The 23,390-nt window shown below is 48.9% G+C and overlaps 1 protein-coding gene across 1 annotated transcript; it reads right to left on the bottom strand.

Moving 5' to 3' along the window:
• Positions 1–101: 101 nt before the first annotated feature.
• Positions 102–20,448, bottom strand: Serpina12 (serpin family A member 12). The gene is made up of 5 exons (XM_075948259.1): positions 20,341–20,448; positions 12,978–13,628; positions 7,281–7,551; positions 1,634–1,781; positions 102–293 (listed from the first exon to the last, which is right to left on the bottom strand). Exons 2-5 carry the CDS (start codon positions 13,609–13,611, stop codon positions 102–104), a joined length of 1,245 nt encoding a protein of 414 aa, XP_075804374.1. The 5' UTR covers positions 13,612–13,628; positions 20,341–20,448.
• Between the last annotated feature and the right edge of the window lie 2,942 nt (positions 20,449–23,390).

Raw genomic sequence — 23,390 nt, 5'->3', positions numbered from 1 at the left:
GTTTGGGTTAGAATGCACCTGTGGCCTCCTCCTGTCACACAGGTGAAATGTTTCCAACCCTAGGAGACGGGTGAGGTCTGAAGTCAACAGAGAATCCCCCTTTATTTTTCAGTAGGATCATTAATCCTTGCCAAGAAGATCATGGAAGGCAGGGACTTCTCATAAATCATCACCAGGAAGGGACTGTCAAGCTTGATCCTTTGTGGGGTCTCCATGGGCAGTGTCTGGGCTCCAGAGCCCGCAGCCCCTTCCATGCCCTTCTCGTCCATCTTCAGCTCAGCCTTGTGCACAGCCTGTGGAACCAAGAGATGGTCAGTAGCCGTCGAGCCTATAGTGGGCAAACGTGGGAAGCCCAGAGAGGGAGCATAGTCAACTGGATGTTGTTGCCATGGAAGCGAGGGAAGGGGGGAGATGCAGTGGGGCTTGCTGCTTTCCTTGAATATCAGGAGCTCACCAACAGTGAGTGAGGAAGCAGAAATGGCTGTGAAATCATATCTCCACCTGTGTGATCCTACTCAGAGGGCAGGATTCTCCCACGATCCCCTGCCATAGCTCCCTCCTAGAATGGCTTGCCCCCTCCCTTTACTACACTTAGCATCCACTTATTCCCGGACCTGGACCTCCTACACTGGCCACATCCCTCCCTCAGATGGGCACTCCCCATAAGTAGAGATGTGGATGAGAAATATCCTCATAGGCTCATGTATTTGAACACTCGGTTCCCCAGTTGATGGCACTGTTTGGAGAAGTTCACCAAGTGTAACCTTGCTAGAGGAAGTAGGCCACTTGGGATGAATTTTGAGGGTTTAGAGTCTCACCCCACTTCCTGTTCTCATCCTGTACTTCCTGTATGTAGATGAAGTGTGGTGGACTAGCTTCTGCTCTGGCTGCCTGCTATCACACCTCCCCTATTAAGGTCTGTCGCTCTGGAACTGCAGACCATAATAAACTCCTCTGTTAGTTGCCTTTGGCCATGGGGCTTTATCACAGCAGCAGAAATGTTAGTAATACACCCCGTTTTCCTGTTTCTGACATCTTGCTCTTCTATGTCATTTTAAGCCCCAAACTGGGTTGCTAATATATAAAATATCTAGTTTAATTTTCATTCATGACAAGCAATGGTTATGTTCAAGTACGAATATGCTCCCATGCATTATTCTGGACATACTTATGCTACAAAACAGTTATGCATTACATCTCTGAAATTCAAATTTAACTGAGAGCCCTTATAGTGTGTCTGTTAAGTCTGAAGACCCCTTCTACATGGTAACCTTTTCCTGTCCTGGTAAGCAGATTGTGACCTTGCCGCAGACTATGGCCACTCTCTGTCTGTCTCTATGGTGCACTTTCCTTGATCTCAGAAGCCTGTGAAACCTTAGCGAGCAGGGCCAGGTCAGCCTCAAACTGGTTATGGGTCTAATAAATATCCCAGCACGTGATCACTATGCAGAGCATTAAATCAACTTCCAGTATAGAAGGCATGATTGCCTATTCTAGTTTTAAAGACTGGAATCAGAGACTGAGGGGTGGTTTGCCTGGGATCACAGGGCTGTCTGCCCTGAGGGTGGCTCTAGTCAAGGCTGCATGAAGACCCCTGTGTGAGAAGGGACAGTAGTGCAGCCAGGTGGCTTACCTCTCCCACTTTCAGGCTGCGATGAGATGAGATCCTTGTGAGGTCACCATGCTCCTCAAAGATTTTGCTGATGCCCAGGCGGGAGAGAACCTTCTTCATGTTGTATGTAGAAGAGATATGGAGCTTGGGCACCCACAAATCTACCACTCTGTGGGGTAGAGGAGGACAAGGGTGAACGGAAGGACTCTATGATCGTTCAGGGTAGGTTCCAGGAAAAGATGGTCAAGGAGACCTTTACCCTCTCAGCATTGAGGCTCACGGGTCTTTCTGTCCTTGGAATGAGAAAGGCTCCACTCTGGGACTGGACATCTCACACTCACTGACTACATCCTGCTTCCTGCCCAGCCTGCTCCTGCCCAAATACCCATCCACTGGAAACATCCCCAGGCTCCTGCCCCAGGCTCATGACCTCTCTGTAAGACACTTGCCAGCACTGCAGCCTGAGTCAGTTTAGACCTCTACCTGTGGGTAGAGACAGCAAAGCCTAACATCTGGAGCCAGTCAGAGCTGAGTTCAAGCCCACTCTGCTTCTAGGGGCCCCATAACTGGGGCAAAAGATCTTGGTCTTCTGAGCCATGCACATGAGGAGGACTGCACCTGCCCTGGGCCCTTTCTCCACCTTTACTTCTGGTTTGTACAGAATCCCAGTGTCTGTAACCAGATACTGTTCATAGGCTTGATAATTCCCAAATCTGCCTTTCTGCTTACTTATTTGTTCAACAAATAGTGTTTAAGCACCTACTATATAAAGCCCTTGTCCTTGCCCTGTGTTCCAGCAGGGAAGATGGAGAATGAAATCAAGACTAAGGAAAGCATATTTTGGGCATTCACAAATACTGGTAGTGTGTAAAGAGGCAGTAAGGACGAAGGAAAAAGAAAACAGATCAACTTGTGGGAATCAAATAAGAGGGTTGGGCCAACCCTGAAATGGAGTTGGGCCAGCTGAATTTTCTCCCTGAATCAGTAGGGAGCCATGGCAGAATTTGAGCAGAGTAGTCTTAAGATTTGAAAGGATGACTCTGCTGTTCTGCTTAAAATAATACACTCTTGGTTTTTGATGCTGGGGACAGGCATGGTTGCCAGATAATAGACCAGAGCCTCAGAGATGGAGGGAAGAGGCCAAGTCTCAATGGGCTCCATCCAATGTGAGGCAATGGAGCTTCCTAAGGCATGCAGAAATAGTTGGGAGAAACTGGTCAAGCATTACCCAATGGGTCAAGTTTGAGTTAATGGAGGGTAGAGCTGCTTCGGAGACAGGTGGGCCTGAGCAGATGCAAAGAGGCTTTCTGAGGCTAAGATTCCCTGCAGATGTCCAGGGGCATTCAGGGCAAGTCATAAGGGAAAGGGCTCTGGCCATTGTGGGGAAGGGCATTGGGACTGAGGATAAGAATCTTGTTCTGGTTGATAAAGTGTTAATGTGCCTGTGGCAGTCAGCAGGGGGTAAATCTAGATGGCAAAGAGCTTGAAGACTGAGCCCTGTGGCACTGTGCTCCTGCTCTAAAGTAGGGATGGGGGAGGGGGACTCAGCCAAGGAGAGTGGCCAGCAGAGCTGTGTCACACCAGGGTGCCCTGGGAGGAGAGGGTATGGCTGGCTAGTGGGAAAAGAAACACCCAGGTGCTGACTCTGCAACATGTTCCCCCCTTAGTCACCCTGGTCCCTGAGGAGAGTGCAAAGGCTTGGTCAAGTGAGTCCAAGGAGGGGTAGGAGGCAGGGCATAGAGGTGAGTGCTTCAGGGCACTCATGGTAGAGGGAACCAAGGGCCTTGAGTAGTGAGCAGAGCCCCTGGGAAGGGTTAATAACATCAGGGGTTTCTCTCAGGCCAGCACAAGGGATAGGCCCACCAGCACTTGGGTGAGGGGACAGATGACATATGCCTCACGTGCCAAGACTGTGTGCGGTCAGTTAATCTAGCCTCCAGGAAGCTGACTGAATGGCAGGAAGTGTAATAGCATCCTTTTGGCCAATGACAATGAGGCCAAAGAAAGCACAGCTGGTGTCAGGAAGCAAAAGCAAAGCTCTAGAATGATGTTCCTGAGTAGTGAAAGGACACAGCATCTGTGTACAAATATGGAGACTGTAAAAATATGGCAAGACTTCCGTGCTTGTCAGTGACAAGGCAGAAAACACAGGACAATCCATCCATGAACCAATAAAGAAACTGGGATACTTATATATGCACAGTGGAGGTATATATGCAAAGTGGAGTCATATATGCACAGTGGAGGTATATATGCACAGTGGAGGTATATATGCACAGTGGGGCTATATATGCACAGTGGAGGTATATATGCACAGTAGACTATATATGCACAGTGGGTGTATATATGCACAGTGGAGGTATATATGCACATGGGGTTATATATGCACAGTGGGGTTATATATGCACAGTGAGGTTATATATGCACAGTGGAGGTATATATGCACAGTGGACTATATATGCACAGTGGGTGTATATATGCACAGTGGAGGTATATATGCACATGGGGTTATATATGCACAGTGGGGTTATATATGCACAGTGAGGTTATATATGCACAGTGGAGGTATATATGCACAGTGGACTATATATGCACAGTGGAGGTATATATGCACACGGGGTTATATATGCACAGTGGGGTTATATATGCACAGTGGAGGTATATATGCACAGTGGACTATATATGCACAGTGGACACATATATGCACAGTGGACACATATATGCACAGTGGGTGTATATATGCACAGTGGAGGTATATATGCACAGTGGAGGTATATATGCACAGTGGAGGTATATATGCACAGTGGAGGTATATATGCACAGTGGAGGTATATATGCACAGTGGAGGTATATATGCACAGTGGAGGTATATATGCACAGTGGAGGTATATATGCACATGGGGTTATATATGCACAGTGGAGTCATATATGCACAGTGGACTATATATGCACAGTGGGGTTATATATGCACATTGGAGGTATATATGCACAGTGGGTGTATATATGCACAGTGGGGTTATATATGCACATTGGAGGTATATATGCACAGTGGAGGTATATATGCACAGTGGAGGTATATATGCACATGGGGTTATATATGCACAGTGGAGTCATATATGCACAGTGGGGTTATATATGCACAGTGGAGGTATATATGCACAGTGAACTATATATGCACAGTGGACACATATATGCACAGTGGAGGTATATATGCACAGCTGCTATGCTGTGAGAATGAAAGCATCACATTTGCAAGAAAATGGTTGCAGCTGGAGGTCACGTTAAGTGAAAGAAGGCAGACTCAGAAAGACCCATATCTAAACCTGTCTAAACCAAGTATGTGCTGCATGCCTGTCATCTCAGCACTCAGAAAGCAGAGGCTGGAGGAGTGGAAGTTCAACGTCATCCTTGGATACATGGGCTAGCCTGGGTTACATGAGACCCTGCAGCAATGAACTAAAAAAAGAAAAGGGAAGAAACAATTCACATATTAAATGTTTGCTCTTGTATGTGGAATTTAGAGTTAAATATTATCATGTATATACATGTATGTGTATGCCTATATTTGTGGCATGGAAGAAGAAAACCAAGACAGACTGAGTTCAAGAGAACAGAAAAGGGAGTAAGAGAGAGTAGTAACAGGGGAAGGGAAAACAAAATATCAAGTTTTCTCTCAAATACAGAATCTAGACTTGCACACATATGCACACTCTTAATGCGTGTGTGACATGATACCAGAAAGGGTACTATTTGGGGAGAAAAGGAGGGGGCCAGTGCACACGTATGTATGTACACACAGATGCATGTATATATATGTATATATATACATAGATTTGTATGTATGTGTATATATACATATATATGAAAATACCATCATGAAACCCATTTTATTGCATTCAAAAATTAATTTAAAATTTTTACAGTTAAAATATGGAGAATCAATATTTTGGATCAAACTTAAAAAATAACTATCTCCAATATCATTCACTTTCTATATAGAATTTATGAATAAGAATTTTAAACTTGAAAAAAACATTGAACCTCAGGCTGCTGAAAATGGATGGTCTTAAATCCATTCATATAGTGAGGCAGGGAACTGAGGGCATGCACAGACTGTGAAGCTAATGGATAGGAAGGTAGAGGACCCTTGACATTAACTGATGGGAAGGTGGCAAGCTCTTCACGCTGATGGAAAGGTGGAAAACTCTTCACACTAACTGATGGGAAGTTAGTGGACCCTTGACGGTAACTGATAGGAAGATAGAGGACTCTTGATGCTAACTGATAGAAAGGTAGTAGTAGATCCTTGATGATAACTGATAGGAAGATAGTGGACATTTGATGCTAAGTTATGGGAAGGTAGTAGTGGACCCTTGACATTAACTGGTAGGAAGGTAGTGGACCCTTGATGCTAACTGATGGGAAGGTAGTGGACCCTTGATGCTAACTGATAGGAAGGTAGTGGACCCTTGATGCTAACTGACAGGAAGGTAGTGGACCCTTGATGCTAACTGATGGGAAGGTAGTGGACCCTTGATGCTAACTGATAGGAAGGTAGTGGACCCTTGATGCTAACTGACAGGAAGGTAGTGGACCCTTGATGCTAACTGATGGGAAGGTAGCGGACCCTTGATGCTAACTGATGGGAAGGTAGTGGACCTTTGGTGCTAACTGATGGGAAGGGAGCTATTTTAAAATCCCAGAAGCTTCTGCCTCTCAAAGAGGAAAACCTAAGCTTTTGCTCTGGAACTCTGGGCATCAGGCTTTAAACTATGTGAAGAATGACTCAGTGTGCAAGCCAGGCTGGAGGACTTGGTGCCTGAATTCCAAATATGTTCAACACTCTTTGAAATCAGGAGTGTTGGTGGGAGGGGTTAGGCATGCATGTGCTGAAGTGATCCTTTCTCTTAGAAAAGGGTGTAACCCTTCAGCCTCTTCTAGACCTTCCATGGTAGTAAGGAGCTTCAATGATCAGCCAGTCTCCTCCTCCTCTACCTTCTCCTCCATCTCCTCTTTCTCCTCCTCCTCCTCCTCCTCCTCCTCCTCCTCCTCCTCCTCCTCCTCCTCCTCCAAGATTTCTGGGCTTGACTCCCTGTCTGTACATCAAAATAACTTCATGACTACTTGCTAGTTTAAATGTGCTTGGGAAGTAGGGACGCTGGCCCATTGTGTGTGTCCTGGTGAAATAAAATGTTCCCTTTAGCAGATGTGGACAAGTCCACCACCCTGAAAAGAGATGGGAGTCTCTGATAGAAGAGACGGACATTACTGGTGGTGGCTACTCCAGGCCCCAAAGGGGCTGGGACATAGATGCATCTCTGCTGAGAGGGTCCCCTTGTCATCCCATGTGTCCATCCTTTGGGTAAGATCCCATCACTCCTCTTCCTTAGTTCAGCCTTGCAGCTGAACTTTAAACACCACACCCTGTGTGAAATGCTCCCTGACTGCTGCCCTCCAGCAAGACTCTTTCCCACACTCCCCCAACTTCAGTGCATCAACCTTGAAGAGCCAGTGTCTCGCCAACTCCTGGATTTAGTCCCAGCCTCCTGCACATATTAAGAGAGCCCCAATGAGGGCCTGGCTGTGCACTAAGGAAAGAAGAAACGAAGCAAGTGGGAGAGAAGAGAGGAAGAAGCAAGAATCTCTGTGGACCAGGCTCAGACTTTACCTTTTTGCGAGCAGGCTTTTCCATTTGGCAAAAATGTCTGCCTGCAAGCTCTTCTCTAGTATCTTCATTTTGCCATTGTCGGGAAGGACGAAAGTGGCCGTGATGTTTCCTCGGTAGGGTATTTCCAGGATGGTGCTGGAGAGCTGGCTGTCATAGGCTACATCGTACAAGCCCCTTCGGAACATCATGGGTACCTTCACTGTCTTGTCTTTGTCTATGAAGAACTCTTCCTTTTTGGTTTCTTTTGGATCGAATTCATACTGCCACCTGGCTTAGGATCGAGGACAGGCAAAATGGCACAAATGTACAGAGGAAAGGAGAGGACCAGACCCAACTGATCCCTGGCCACCATCCCTGTGGGTTCAGAGGGAAGTGATGGGCTGTCAGGGACAGGTTCCTGAAGTCCTTCCGCAAGCCTGGAAGACCTCTGTAGGATGGACACAGGCCAAGGGACCCAATTGAAAAAGCGTGGACTAAAGTTACAGAGCTGTGAGGGGCACAGCACATTACTCTAAATCCAGGCACCCCTGAGGCTGAGACAGCCATAGTTTGTATCTCAGCAGAGCCTGGATGGCAGTTCTGGGGTTATTTGGTTTCCTGAAAGTGAAAATGCTTAAGTCAGTGTTCTGAAGCTAATCTTCTAGGGGTGTGGTGAGAAAGCCACGGGCCAGTGTGCTGTGGGGCTCTGCTGCAGATCTCTGCCTGCACCCTTCCTCTGCATCTGTCTAGTTATGGTGTGTGTGTGCACGTGTGTGTGCATGCATGTGTGGGGTTGTATGTGTGCATGGGTATGCATGTGTGTGTGTGTGTGTGTGCATGCATTTAAGTGTGTGTGCATGTGCACGTGCGTATGTGTGTGTTTATGTGTGTGTGTGTGTGTGTGTGTGTGTGTATGTGTAGAGGTTTGAGGTTAAAGCTGTGCGTTCTCCTCTCTTGTTCTCTGAATTATTTTTCAGTCAGAACTTACTGAGCCAGAAGTTCACTAATTGGCTAGACTGGCCAGAGAGCTCTTGTCTCTGTTTCCCTAATCCAGGGACTAAGGTTATAGATATATACCAACTTGCCTGGATTTTTTATTATTTATTTATTGGTTTTTCAAAACAGGATTTCTCTGTAGCTTTGGAGCCTGTCCTGTGTTGTAACTAGCTCTTGTAGACCATGCTGGCCTTGAGCTCATAGAGATCTGCCTGCCTCTGCCTCCCAAGTGCTGGGATTAAAGGTGTGCGCTACCAATGCCTGGTCTGGATTTTAATATATATGCTGGGAACTGAACTCAGGTCCTCATACTTGCAAAACACGGCGTTTCTGCACTGAAGTCATCTCCTCAGGATCCTTCTACTTTATCTAGCGTGCCATGACATTGCATATAAACTCACAGCTGTATCATTTCAAAACTGCTATTCTCAGAGCTTTGAGGGTCAGTTCCCTCAGTCCTAATCCAGGCTTCACAGCTCTGAAAAGATGACCTTGAACAGGTGCCTTGATCTCCCTAGACTTGAGTCCTTAGCTCGCAGAGCAAGGATATTGACAGGCAGGACAAAGGACTGCTTGGGGACTTGGCAGGAGCTGCTGTGACACTGAGTGTTGGGTGGACACTCCTCCCAGCGCTGCTGTCCCACTGCTGCCCCTAATGGTGACCTGGAGCTATCCCAAACTCTCCTTAGCCCTGTCTGGTTGGGGAAGACTGGCTTCAGGCGGCCATGGACACTTCTCTTTCCCTCACTAGACATCCGTCTCCAGTGGAATGTGGGGGCCATATGTGGGACCAAGTTGCCGAGTCAAGTGATGGCCTTGCCTGGGCTGAGGAGTGTTAGCCTCTGATTTTCTTTTCTTTTTTCTTAATTTTTCTACGTTGTAAACCCCGTGTGTGTGTGTGTGTGTGTTATGTAAGTTCAGATATTGGAGAACATTCTTCCATCTTCTCTTTTCAGCCTTTCCCTTACACTTAAGGAATCTCTGAAGACTGATAATGGGAAGAGGGTATCAAACAAAATGGCCACTGCCACCACTGCCATGGCCACCACGGCAATCACCACCACTGCCATCACCACTGCCATCACCACCACTGCCATCACCACTGCCATCACCACTGCCATCACCACCACTGCCATCACCACTGCCATCACCACCACTGCCATCACCACCACTGCCATCACCACTGCCATCATCACCACTGCCATCGCCACTGCCATCACCACTGCCATCACCACTGCCATCATCACCACTGCCATCACCACCACTGCCATCACCACCACTGCCATCACCACCACTGCCATCACCACCACTGCCATCACCACTGCCATCATCACCACTGCCATCACCACTGCCATCACCACTGCCATCACCACCACTGCCATCACCACCACTGCCATCACCACTGCCATCATCACCACTGCCATCACCACCACTGCCATCACCACCACTGCCATCACCACCACTGCCATCACCACTGCCATCACCACCACTGCCATCATCACCACTGCCATCACCACTGCCATCACCACTGCCATCACCACCACTGCCATCACCACCACTGCCATCACCACTGCCATCACCACTGCCATCACCACTGCCATCACCACCACTGCCATCACCACCACTGCCATCATCACCACTGCCATCACCACTGCCATCACCACTGCCATCACCACTGCCATCATCACCACTGCCATCACCACTGCCATCATCACCACTGCCATCACCACTGCCATCACCACTGCCATCACCACTGCCATCACCACTGCCATCACCACTGCCATCACCACTGCCATCACCACTGCCATCATCACCACTGCCATCACCACTGCCATCATCACCACTGCCATCACCACTGCCATCACCACTGCCATCACCACTGCCATCATCACCACTGCCATCACCACTGCCATCACCACCACTGCCATCACCACTGCCATCACCACTGCCATCACCACCACTGCCATCACCACCACTGCCATCATCACCACTGCCATCACCACTGCCATCACCACTGCCATCACCACTGCCATCATCACCACTGCCATCACCACTGCCATCATCACCACTGCCATCACCACTGCCATCACCACTGCCATCACCACTGCCATCGCCACCACTGCCATCGCCACCACTGCCATCGCCACCACTGCCATCGCCACCACTGCCATCGCCACCACTGCCATCGCCACCACTGCCATCGCCACCACTGCCATCACCACCACGGCCATCACCACCACGGCCATCACCACCACTGCCATCACCACTGCCATCACCACCACTGCCATCACCACCACTGCCATCACCACCACTGCCATCACCACCACTGCCATCGCCACCACTGCCATCGCCACCACTGCCATCACCACTGCCATCATCACCACTGCCATCACCACTGCCATCATCACCACTGCCATCACCACTGCCATCACCACTGCCATCATCACCACTGCCATCACCACTGCCATCATCACCACTGCCATCACCACTGCCATCACCACTGCCATCACCACTGCCATCACCACTGCCATCACCACTGCCATCACCACTGCCATCACCACTGCCATCATCACCACTGCCATCACCACTGCCATCATCACCACTGCCATCACCACTGCCATCACCACTGCCATCACCACTGCCATCATCACCACTGCCATCACCACTGCCATCACCACCACTGCCATCACCACTGCCATCACCACTGCCATCACCACCACTGCCATCACCACCACTGCCATCATCACCACTGCCATCACCACTGCCATCACCACTGCCATCACCACTGCCATCATCACCACTGCCATCACCACTGCCATCATCACCACTGCCATCACCACTGCCATCACCACTGCCATCACCACTGCCATCGCCACCACTGCCATCGCCACCACTGCCATCGCCACCACTGCCATCGCCACCACTGCCATCGCCACCACTGCCATCGCCACCACTGCCATCGCCACCACTGCCATCACCACCACGGCCATCACCACCACGGCCATCACCACCACTGCCATCACCACTGCCATCACCACCACTGCCATCACCACCACTGCCATCACCACCACTGCCATCACCACCACTGCCATCGCCACCACTGCCATCGCCACCACTGCCATCACCACTGCCATCATCACCACTGCCATCACCACTGCCATCACCACCACTGCCATCGCCACCACTGCCATCACCACTGCCATCACCACTGCCATCACCACCACTGCCATCACCACTGCCATCACCACCACTGCCATCGCCACCACTGCCATCACCACTGCCATCATCACCACTGCCATCACCACTGCCATCATCACCACTGCCATCACCACTGCCATCACCACTGCCATCACCACTGCCATCATCACCACTGCCATCACCACTGCCATCACCACCACTGCCATCACCACGGCCATCACCACTGCCATCACCACCACTGCCATGGCCACCACGGCCATCACCACCACTGCCATCACCACTGCCATCGCCACCACTGCCATCATCACCACTGCCATCACCACCACTGCCATCACCACTGCCATCGCCACCACTGCCATCATCACCACTGCCATCACCACCACTGCCATCACCACTGCCATCGCCACCACTGCCATCATCACCACTGCCATCACCACCACTGCCATCACCACTGCCATCACCACCACTGCCATCACCACTGCCATCACCACCACTGCCATCACCACTGCCATCACCGCCACTGCCATCGTCACCACTGCCATCACCACCACTGCCATCGCCACCACTGCCATCACCACGGCCATCGCCACCACTGCCATCGCCACCACGGCCATCGCCACCACTGCCATCACCACTGCCATCACCACTGCCATCACCACTGCCATCACCACGGCCATCACCACCACTGCCATCGTCACCACTGCCATCACCACTGCCATCACCACCACTGCCATCACCACTGCCATCACCACTGCCATCACCACGGCCATCACCACCACTGCCATCGTCACCACTGCCATCACCACTGCCATCACCACTGCCATCACCATGGCCATCACCGCCACTGCCATCGTCACCACTGCCATCACCGCCACTGCCATCGTCACCACTGCCATCGCCACCACTGCCATCGCCACCACTGCCATCGCCACCACTGCCATCACCACCACGGCCATCACTCTGTCCCTGCAGTGACTTCTCATTGTGGAGCTGAGTGAATAAATAGCTCTAGACCCTAGAGAAGTGGGTTCCAGTTCTGAATGACTAGTTTTGGAACTTGGAGTAAATAATTTCTCTCTCTCTCTCTCTCTCTCTCTCTCTCTCTCTCTCTCTCTCCCTCTCCCTCTCCCTCTCCTCCCTCTCTCTCTCCCTCTCTCTCTCTCTCTCTCTCTCTCTCTCTCTCTCTCTCTGTATCTGTCTGCCTCCAATTTTTACTTTTCTCTTTCATCTAAGAAACAGAGACTTCAACTTCTAAATCAAAACATGTGAGGACAACCAGTCACAATGAAAATATCACACACACACACACATACACACACGGAGTAATCTAGACAGCAAAGCTCACTTCCCCATCATTTCCGCTCTGAATGGGTTATGGATGTTGGTGTTCACTTTAGGGTTAGAGCAGACAGAGTCCTGGCTTGTTACTGACACTGGGATGCAGACTCAGAGAGTGAGCAAAGAATAGGATCAAGCTTCTAACCCGAGTCCCTCCACACACCCCTAACATCGGCCCGGTCTTACCTCGAAAGTAAATATAGTTTGCAAGAAGCATCACCGTGCCTGGGTCTATGCTTTTGACCAGGTTGTTGATGATGTTGTGGGTTTTCCTACTGATGTAGCTGTTGATTTCCCTCTGAGTAGAGTCCAAGTCCTGGAAGCTAGTGAGCACCATGTCCGCATCGTACACGGTCTTAGCCAGTCTCAGGAACCTCTTCTGGGGCTTCAGCTTCTGATCCATAAACAGGGCATTGCCCAGGTCTATCTTTACATCCTGCGTCTCTCTGTTGAGCTTGTGGAGGAGGTAGTGGAAACCCAAGTGCATGTCCTTTTCCGCCATCTCCTGCAAGTGGAAGCCCTCCCTGATTTCCTCCAGTGTGGAATTCTGGGCCCCTAGAGTCAGCATGGAGAAGGCAGTAGACATGCTCAAGGGAGAGAAGAAGATGTTCTGTTGAGGGCTCTTGGCAGCCAGTTTCTGGAGTAGCTGGAAGCCAAATTCCATGTTGTGCCGACCAAGCTTTCGGGCATCTTTCTTGCCCCTCCACTCTTGGACCCTGACTGGAGACCCATAGGTATCTGGAGCATCTCTGTCCTGCAGGAGCCCTTTCACAGCAAGAAGACCTGCCAGAAACAGGCCCAGGCCCAGCATGAGGTTCATTGTCCTTGGAGATTATCCTGTTGGGCAATAGGGCTGAGATTAACATGAGAAGACAACCCCATGGCTCCTGTCTTAGCCACCAGGAAGACCAGTGGGAGAAGACAGTGACTGTGGAGTGCTGAACACCATTGTGAGTGTTTTGAGAGTCTTGATATCTAATCTTTGTCATCTTCCCAGGGACTAGAAATTATTGTCCCCATGTCCTAAGTGAGAGGCCTGATTATAGATCACCATTCTCAATTAATTTTTTGTATTAATTTACTTATCGTTCTGAGCACACTCACACATATACACACATACACAGCTACACACACGGCACACCACATATTTGGCTATCAAAAGACAGTTTGCAGAAGCTGGTTCCCTCTTTCCATCATGCGGTCCTTGGGCTCAAAGCTAAGTCATCAGGCTTGATAAGCAGTGCTTTTACTGGCTAAGTCATCTTGCTAGCCCACCACTCTTGCTTTTCAGCCCTTCTCTCTTATCTCTGTGTATGTGAATGTATACATGATGCACATGACCATGAACACAGGTGTGTATGTGTGTTTGTGTATGTGTGAGTGTGTGTGTGTGTGTGTGTGAGAGAGAGAGAGACAGAGACAGAGAGACAGAGAGAGGAGAGCAAGAGAGAGAATTCATGTGTCTGAGTATAGGCACATGTATCCCATGGTAGATACGTGGCAACCTTGGGTGTCAGTCCTTGCTCTCCATCAAGATCTCTTGTTGCTCACTGCTACCCAGTCTAAACTAGCTGGCCCAGGAGCTTCTGGGGATTCTCCCATCTCTGCCTGGCATTTTGCCATAGGAGCACTGAGATCAAAGATACTTGTTACTGTTTCTGTCTTTATGTGGGTGCTGAGGATTCAAACGCCAGTCCTCATGCTTGTATGGCAAGTGATTTGCCCATGGAGCCATCTTCCCAGCCCCTCCTTTATCCTAAGATAGCAATGCCTCAGCATCCTTCAGGACACTCTACTCTCCACATGACAGTGCACTGGAGTGTGGACTTGTGATAAAGAAAATACCAGCACAACACTTCATCCTTTTGCTACAACTGGTTCGTGAGTAAGAGTGGGAGTTGACTCAAGTCAGCCAGTGACTTTCCTGGGGGACACGGAGTCCCCTTAAAAGCGATTGGTTTAATGACATAGCTCAAATCCGAATCTGGCCATGCCTCCCACAGTTAGAAGGAGAGAAAATGATAATGATGAAAAAGAAATAAGAGGCACATCTAATGACATCTTGAATCCCTGAATCAACCTTGTACGGATCTGCCTCCATTTTTTTTTCAAGCCAAGACAATAGGTTTCCATTTGGGGATTGGCTGGTTTGAGCTGGCTTTGGTTTTCTTGACTAACTCTCAGAAATCAAGCTCTCTGTAGATGATCCCAAGACCTGTAGGAAATGAGGGCCCTCTAAAGAGAGAACCCAGGTTTTCAGCAAACCCTCCCTTTATCATTCCCAGGTAGGGTCAATGGGAACAAAAGCTAAGCCTGTCTGGCTCTTGGCCTGCTTGTCATTTCACAGACCCCTCAGCCCCTGCATCCCACAGTGACGCTGTGAACTTTCAGGGACAATAACTCCACTCTCTGATTTACGTTCATCACTAATCCTATGGCTCCACTGAGCTGCCTCCATGGTGGTGTTCCAGAACATTTCTTTTCTCTGGTCAAGATTTCAATGATTTGGAGGCTATTCATATGTAAAGCAAAAGCAGGCCTCTGTGTGGATCTCTGACATGCCATGGTGTTTCTCCTTAATTCCTGATTTCCAGAGTGCAGGGCCGATGGGGAATGGTAAACCCATCAACAGTCAAGCCTATCTTGGTGGCATGAGATGGGTCTCCGGACAGGAGCTGCAGGCAGGCCTCATCTGAGAGCTGTCTTAGAGAGAGCCTATGGGGAAGTGAGAGAACTGGGATAAGAGGAAGGGGCAGAAAAGGATGCCACCCGGCACTAGTCAGCCTTGGGCTGGTCCCAAAGCAGGATCTTAAGAGGTTCTGACCCTTTGGGTAGAATTAGGCAATGGTGGCTGTAGTCTGTCCCCAGAATTTAGGATGTAACTTACAACTTTCTGCCAAAATTGATTGGTTCCAGCGGAGATCTTTCTGGTGAGAAAGAGGAGTTGTGACCTTCCTAGTGGCACTGGCCATCATCAGGGTTTGCTGCCACTAGGTCCTAGGACCTGGCACAGGTGTGGTCTTCCAAGTGACAGATGCTGCTGGCATAGCACATGTACCCAGAGTTCCCCAGACCCCGGGTCTTCCTGTAGAGAAGGCACCGAGGATGTAGCCTTCATCATGGCAGAGAGGTTTGGGAGAGTTTGTGGCACAGTATTGGAAAATTCTAGAAAGCAATGCCTGATGTTTTGAATCTGTAATGTTCTCCTTGGGCTCATAATTTGAGTATCATCCTCAGTTGGTGGTCCTGTTTGCGGAGGCTCTGTGTTTGGGGAGCTTTTGTAACCTTGAACTTGATGTTACCACTAGTGGGTGAGTGGGTGGGCCTTCAAACCCATCTCTGCCCTATTATTCTCTTTCTTCTTTCCTCCCTCCTTCCCTCCCTCCCTCCCTTCCTTGTTTTCTTTCTCTTCCTTCCTTTTTTCTTTCTCTCTCTTCTCTCTCTCTCTCTCTCTCTCTCTCTCTCTCTCTCTCTCTCTCTCTCTCTCTCTCTCTTCTTTCTTTTTTGAGACAGGGTTTCTCTGTGTAGTCCTGACTGTCCTAGAACTCACTCTGTAGACCAAGCTGGCCTTGAACTCAGAGATCCACTGCCCTCTGCCTTCCCAAGTGCTAAGATTAAAGGTGTGTGCCACCACACCCAGCTGCTCTCTGTTTGTTTTCTTATCCCACAAGATTGGAGGAACCTGAGGAACCTTCTCCTTGGGTTCCCGTGACCATGAACTCCCCTGTGCTTGTGCTTTCTCCTCCATGATGGACTGAAGCTGTGAACCAAAAATCAGTATTTTGTCATAGCAACAAAAAGCATCATAGCAACCAGAAACATGCGTCATAACAACAAGAAACATAACTGGTTCCTTATCCAACTACTCATTCTTGTCTTAGTTGCCTACCCCTCTCTGGAAGACTCCATGCACCCCAGGGACCAGGTTTTTGTCTGAGCCCTAAGGGAGAATCCGATGGAAGCAATCTCAACTCCCCTACTGTGATTGGCTTAGGAGACAGTAGAGAGTCCTGAATCAATCAGGGCAAGTACAGAGAGGGTATCTGTACTGACCTGGGAACACAGTGGCCCACTGAGAGTGTATCTCAGAGCTGTTTGTTGCTATATTTTGGTGCTGTTCTGTTTTCTATGAGACCAAGTTTCTTCAAACACCTTAATCTCATAAGAATCCCATTTGGTAATGATTAAAAATAATTTGCTATTAGTGAGGGGCTGGGTAGAAATAGATTATGGGAGAGAAATTATAGAGTCCTTAAAGAGGCTTCAGAAATTTGAATGGAAATAAAAGAAAATAGGACTCATCCGGGTGGAGGTGCAAACACACCTTTAGTCCTAGCGCTCGGGAGACTAGATAGACTATCTCTGAGTTCAAGGTTAGTCTGGTCTATAGAACCAGAGTTCCAGGACTATAGAGTTCCAGGACAGCCAGGCCTACACAGAAAAAAAAAATAGAAAGAAAGAAAACAAAACAGAAAAAGGAGCTAGGACTGAGCTCAGGATTCATTCCATGGGCTGGGCTATTGAAACGAGTGCCCAGGACAGCTACCCTGTGTCATTTCCCAGTGCTGAGAAATGGAAAAGTCAAGACATGTCACTCACACAGCCAACAGAAAGTTCTCAAGAGAGGTTCTGACAACCAACTTGGGAGCCAGGGCCACGGGCGAGCTGGCAGGAGCTGGGTGCGAGTCAGAGCAGGCAGGCCAGAGGCCTGAGCCAGCCCAAGAAGGCAGCAGCTGGCTACTTGTTCTGCACCAGAAGCAACTCCCGCAGTTCCTGCTCTCAGTCACGCTCTCTGTGGAGCTCCGCTGCCAAGCCCTGAAAGGCTCTCAACGGTGCCAGGTTCCAGCAGTGATGACAGGCAAGGGAATCACACACCTGGATGAGGGGCCTCCCTCCCCTACCCATGAGACATCAGCGTCCTCCTGTGCTAAACAGTGCTGGTGTAGGGGCCATAATTTGGTCTCTTCCCCACTCGATGCTATTGCCCAACAGCCGCCCCACCCCTCAGGACACAACCACACACTGACCACACCTCCCACCTCTACAAGCCTGTGACGCTGCCACTCTGATCCCCTTAGGCCTCCTGCCCTTCCCTGCCAAGCCTTGCCTTTGACCTTTTTCTCCAAAATAGCCCAAACTAGTCCCAAGTTTTCCATCTCTCTCCACAGGCTCTAAACTGACCCAAATTTGTCAGATGGGTGAGATGCCTAAGTAGGCTACTTTTTATTCTGGCAATTAAAATAGTAGGGCAACTGGTTATTTCCCAATAAATTCATGGGAACTCTTGAGTTGAGTAACAATTTGTTAGGTTGTAGGCTGGAATGGGTATGAGGTTCTCTCTGTGTCTGTATTTATATGAATGGGTGTTTGTTACTCAAAATAAATCACAAATACAGAAATAAAAGCAAGAAAAAGAAGACAGACGCTGAAGCCTAGGGGACACACAGAGACAGGAAAAGCCAACTATAATATTTCGATTTGCTAATCATGCACATCCCACATTATTTGGGAAAACAGGTTTTTCTTCCTACGAATAAATTTACTTCCCACTGGTCCCCAGCCATGGAGGAAAAACCACTGGGACAAGTTATACCACTGGCTTCAAACCTGCATGTATCCCGTACCTGGTGGACGGTACTCAGGCTTGACCGTGGGCACCGTTTCTGCCTCCTCCCACACTGGCAAAGTCAAGAGGAAATGCAATGGCAGACATATTAATTTTTCCCTGATGATATACACCTTTAATCCTAACACTTGGAAAGCTGAGAGGCAAGGAATTATAAGTGTGAGGCCAGCCTGGGCTATGTTGGGAGACCTTATCAAGTGTGTGTGTTTACACATGTATGTGTATAAATGAATGTATAACCCCCTTTTTGGTATCCTGGTGGGCTCAGTTTCTGTGTCTAAAACGATATGGTGCTGCCTGCGACCTCCCCACATCCTCCTGCAGGCTTCACATCATCTCACATTGCCGACAGTTCCTACACAGTGCCTGCCCTCTGGGCATCGTTGTCACACCGGCTGGTTTCAGCAAAGCAACAAGAGAGGAGGAAGGTTGCGTATTCACTGCTGGAGTAAATACCGTCTGAGAACATTTGTTGTTCACGGTTGGTCAGATCTGCAGGCGTCGAGCCAACTGTAGTACTGATGGGTTTGCAAATGGTTCTCCTAGTTAACAGCGGATGGCTGGAGAAGCCGGTCAGGACCAGAACACATGGGCTACAGACTACCTACTCAGGGCAGGGTTTTGGAACAACTCACTTTGTAAGAGAGCCCCACACCCAGCCACCTCTCCTCTCACACTGTGCCATCCCTTTCCTTGAGGAAGCTAACTAGCTTGCTAGTCCTTCTCCAATCAGAGATACTAACTCATGTGACTACTTCTGGCAAGTTCTCACCCACGATATCTTGAGCTTTAAGCAACCACAGAGTTCCCTGCTCTGTGGAGACATCAGATGTTGGCTGCCTACACCAGTACCTCCTTTCCATGCCCAAAGGACCCTTTGAGGCCCCAACTGTCCCTGAATCCTTCCTGGAATTTCTCAGTCTGCAGCATTTGGGTGTGTCCAGTGCCCTCCCCAGAGCTGAGAGACTCAAATGATCCTTCCCAAAGATGTACCAAAGTCCCCCAGAGAGGCCCAATAAAGATCCTGGACACACTCTAGGGCCCATTGATACTGTCTTAAGATAAAATTGCCTGTAGGCATTAGTAATTAAATGATTATTTTTCAAAGCAAGTTTAGAGTTTAAATGGAAAGACTTTTCCAGCTGCCAGAGAGAAACCCCACAAGAGAACTCTCATGCCCACTGCAATGTGCTTAGTCCTTTCTGGAGAACAGAGCCTGGAATGATATCATTTATTAATTTGTCCTGTAGAATTTTGTTTTCACTCTTTTAAAGCGTAGCTGTTTTTGAGAACTGAATGTAACAATATCCAGTTGTAATTCCAACACTTAGGATGCCAAGGCAGGAGGTAGACAGTTCTAGGCTAGCCTGGGCTACATATTAAGACCGTGTGTGTGTGTGTGTTTGTGTGTGTGTGTGTGTGTGTGTGTGTGTGTGTGTGAGAGAGAGAGAGAGAGAGAGAGAGAGAGAGAGAGAGAGAGAGAGAGAGAGAGAGAGAGCTAAGCAAGCAAGGAGGAGTGTTTCATTTTCTCCAGGAACTTGGAGATTGATGGAAGCTGTTTCTGTCTCACTCAGCTGCCTTAGCTCCTTAGCTCAGGTCAAACAGAGCCACCAAGACTAACTGGAGCCAATCAGTGTAAGGAGGACTCTGGGTAGGAGGGCTGCCTTACCTCTGAAGATCTCACCCCACACTCCCACCCCGTTCTCTTCTAGAAAATTCACAGAAGTAGATAATCATGGAAATTATTATCCACTGCACCTGTCCAGCACTCCTCCAGGGCTGCTCTTACACACACTAGAAATCCTCTAGAACTTTCTTCTAATACACATGGGCTGGAGAGGACAATTCCCCTCAGCCTCTCACCCCTGAAGCCTCATGAGGAGTAGACTATCTTTCCTATCTTTCCAGGAGTTGCATACTCACAGTGCATCCAAGCGTCATCCACAAGGCCAAAGGGACCTGCCTGATTTGTTTTATTGTTTATACCTCCAGGGCCCCCTGAAGAGGCAGAGTGTCACCAGTTGAAGGAGCTGGCCGAGGGTCAGTCGATGGGCTTCCAGGAGCAGTGGTCACACCACTTCCTCTGAAGGATCCTCCTCATCTCCTGAGCCTAGCCAGTGTGATATTGCAGACCACGCCCACTGGGCGGGAGCTACCTTAGCGCCGACCACTCATATCTTTTGCAACCTTTCAGTTTCTCAATCACTGTCTGGAGATTGGGAGAGTCAACAGGTAGATCTGCTTTTGCTATTGACATTGAAGAAATCAATCCCCAAATCACTGTAAAGGTTGAGAGCTGTATGGTGGTGGGGGGGGTCATTCCTTGGCCTTTACTTTTTTATTTTTGCTACGTTTCATGTTAGTAGTCAGCTCTGATCCTTTGGAGGCATGGCCAGAGGATAGATGGACAGATAACCACATTCATTATCCCTGCTGGGGTAACAGGAATCAAACACCTCAGTGGCTGATCTTGACTGTCAACTTGATGGACCTTAGAATCACCGTGGAAATAAATCTGTGTAGGGTGTTTATATTAGATTAACTCAGGTGAGAAGATGCACCCTGAACATGGGTGCCTTTAGTGAACTGGAGTCCTAGATTGGGTAAAAATGAAAATCGAGCTAAAGCATTAGATTTTTTGTTCTTCTTTCTGCTTCTGTGTGCACAGCCACCTCCTGCTGCCATGACTTCACCATCATGGGCTGTACCCTAAAACTGTAAGGCAAAAGAAGCACTTCCTACCTAATGTTGCTTTTGTTAGGCGTCCTGCCACAGCCATGAGACACCTAAGATAAACACATGTGCCCACATCTGGAGTCACTCGAGAACATGGCTCCAGATGTTTCTGTCACATATTTGTTGAGATTATGCCTGGGTTTTCTTCCCTCGTTTGCTTTTCTGCAATTTCCAGATCATATATTCCTTGGGAATTAAATTCTAAACGCTTAAGCAAAAAGAAATTCTTCTGTTTTTCTCACTTCCACCAATTCATGTGGATGATGGCAGCACTTTCCCAAACAAACGGTCCTGGTTTGGAAGAGCAATGGGCCCAAGGGTTAATTTCTAGTTCTGCTAATGAGCTACCTGCCACATAGATCGGAATCATCCAGATTTTCCTTTCCCACAAAACTATGATTCAACTACTGTGACCCTGAAAGATGTGACTCTCGTCTCCAAGGTTCTGCTGAGCAGGTGGCAATCCAGGGAAGAGTTCAGCTGTGAAATGGTGGGTTGTGACTCTCGTCATTGAGGCTGTGGGTACCAAGGAATGTGGGACTCTGCTCCCTCAGCACCAGAAAGATACCCAAGCCACGCCTCCCCCAGAAAGCTAGGACTGCCCGGGAATATATGTTGGAATCAGATGCAGCATGCAGCATTCAGTCTGGAAAGACTAAGGTCTCTGTTCACGCTGCAGATGTGTTGGATAGAGAACAGGCTTGGCCAGGGCTGGTGGTCCTGTCTTAGCAGGGGCTGCAGAGGTGGACACTGAGAGCTATTGAGGTGGCTGCTGACCCAGAATCTGCATCTATACTATGGCGTTGGGAGGGAAAAACCCTGCCCACTAATGACAGGGTGAGGCCTGTGTGAGTCCCATGGCCACACCTGCCCACCTTCTCCAGACACTCTCTATGCTCCAGGCCAAACTCCCACAGGACACATGCAGGGAGAGTCTCAGGCAAGAAGGTCCACTGAGGTTAGGGCTGTATTGAGGGGTGACTAAAGTCAAACAGTTCTCAGAGGCCTCAGAAGATGAAAACCAACCTCTTCCATTAGGAGGATCCTCCACCATTGGAAGACTGTGGTCTGGACTCCAGGATGCCACCAACCACATATATAGCGTGGCTCAGGGGTTTGGACCCAGTGCCAGTGTCCATCGGGGCTTAGAAAGATGCAAATGATTGTCCAGCTGGGGCATTGCTGATGGTCTCACAGGACTGTCTTGTGCAGGGGTGAGGGGATTACAAAGAATTCTCAGTCTCTCCTTTCCTTCTTGGTTTTCCTAGGCAGACCCCCAAAGGATCGCAGAACATTTGACATTCTAGCCCTGGACTACAAATCTCTGATCTGATGAGAACATAGGAGAACACAGAAGCACAAAGCCGGCGTTGTAAGGACCGAGTAGAAGAAACTCTGAGAGGCTAAGGGGTAGAGCAGGCACCTGATCCCACTGGAGTGCTGAGCACTGCTTCAAAGATGGGGTGAATGGGGTGAGTGGAAGTTATCTGGGCAAAAACTTGGGGCCAGCAGAACTCATCAGAAATCTTGTACCCCTCAGCAAAGTAAGGGCAAGCTCTAATGATTACAAACATGAAACTACATCTTTGACCTTCTAGTTTCTTAGTTGCACACAGGGAGCACGCTCTCCCTCCAAGAGCAAGCTCTACTTCTACCTCTGCAGCCCCCACCAGGGTGGAATTACCAGCTCTGGTTGTAGCCTGGCATATCTGCAACACAGCCAGAGACGTCAGTCTTTTCTGGTCACGTGCTACCCTTGGAGCTTTAGATGGGATGCTTCTCTAGACATACCACTGGAGATCTGGACTGAACAGCTATGGGATGAAGCAGGGAATTCTCCCGAGGGCTATGATGCGTATTTATGCAGGGTAGAGAATCTTTCCTCTCTGTAAGGAAGTTCTTCCTGGTGCCCCCAGAGCCATCTAGGAGGGACATCATTAAAAACCCTGAGGCTGAGGAGATGGTAAAGTTGGTGAAGGGTTTGCTGTGTAAGCTTGGGGTCCTGAGTTTAAGCCCTAGAACTCATGGTTTGTTTGTTTGTTTTCTTAAGTTTGGGATAGCAGTGTGTGCTTTCAATCTAAAGTTGAGGACGTAGAGATGGGCCAGTCACTGGAGCTTTCTGGGCTGGCCAGCCTTGCCGTTCAAGAGGTTCCATGCCAGTGAGAGACCCTGGCTCATAAAAACAAGGCATTTCAAGGAATGTGGTTTGATTGGTAGATTTCTTGCCTGGCATATGT

Source organism: Microtus pennsylvanicus, chromosome 14 (genome assembly GCF_037038515.1).
Source record: "Microtus pennsylvanicus isolate mMicPen1 chromosome 14, mMicPen1.hap1, whole genome shotgun sequence".
Taxonomy (NCBI): domain Eukaryota; kingdom Metazoa; phylum Chordata; class Mammalia; order Rodentia; family Cricetidae; genus Microtus; species Microtus pennsylvanicus.
Note: the sequence above shows the minus strand (reverse complement) of the source record. Positions and strands in the feature narration are given on the sequence as shown.

What these genes read in the sequence shown, in the direction of transcription:
- Serpina12 (XM_075948259.1), bottom strand. Translation starts at nt 13,611, where the DNA reads ATGAACCTCATGCTGGGCCTGGGCCTGTTTCTGGCAGGTCTTCTTGCT. An exon ending in AAACTATATTTACTTTCGAG is followed by an intron (nt 7,552 to 12,977) that starts GTAAGACCGGGC and finishes CTCGATCCTAAG; the next exon opens with CCAGGTGGCAGTATGAATTC. An exon ending in AAAAGCCTGCTCGCAAAAAG is followed by an intron (nt 1,782 to 7,280) that starts GTAAAGTCTGAG and finishes TCTACCCCACAG; the next exon opens with AGTGGTAGATTTGTGGGTGC.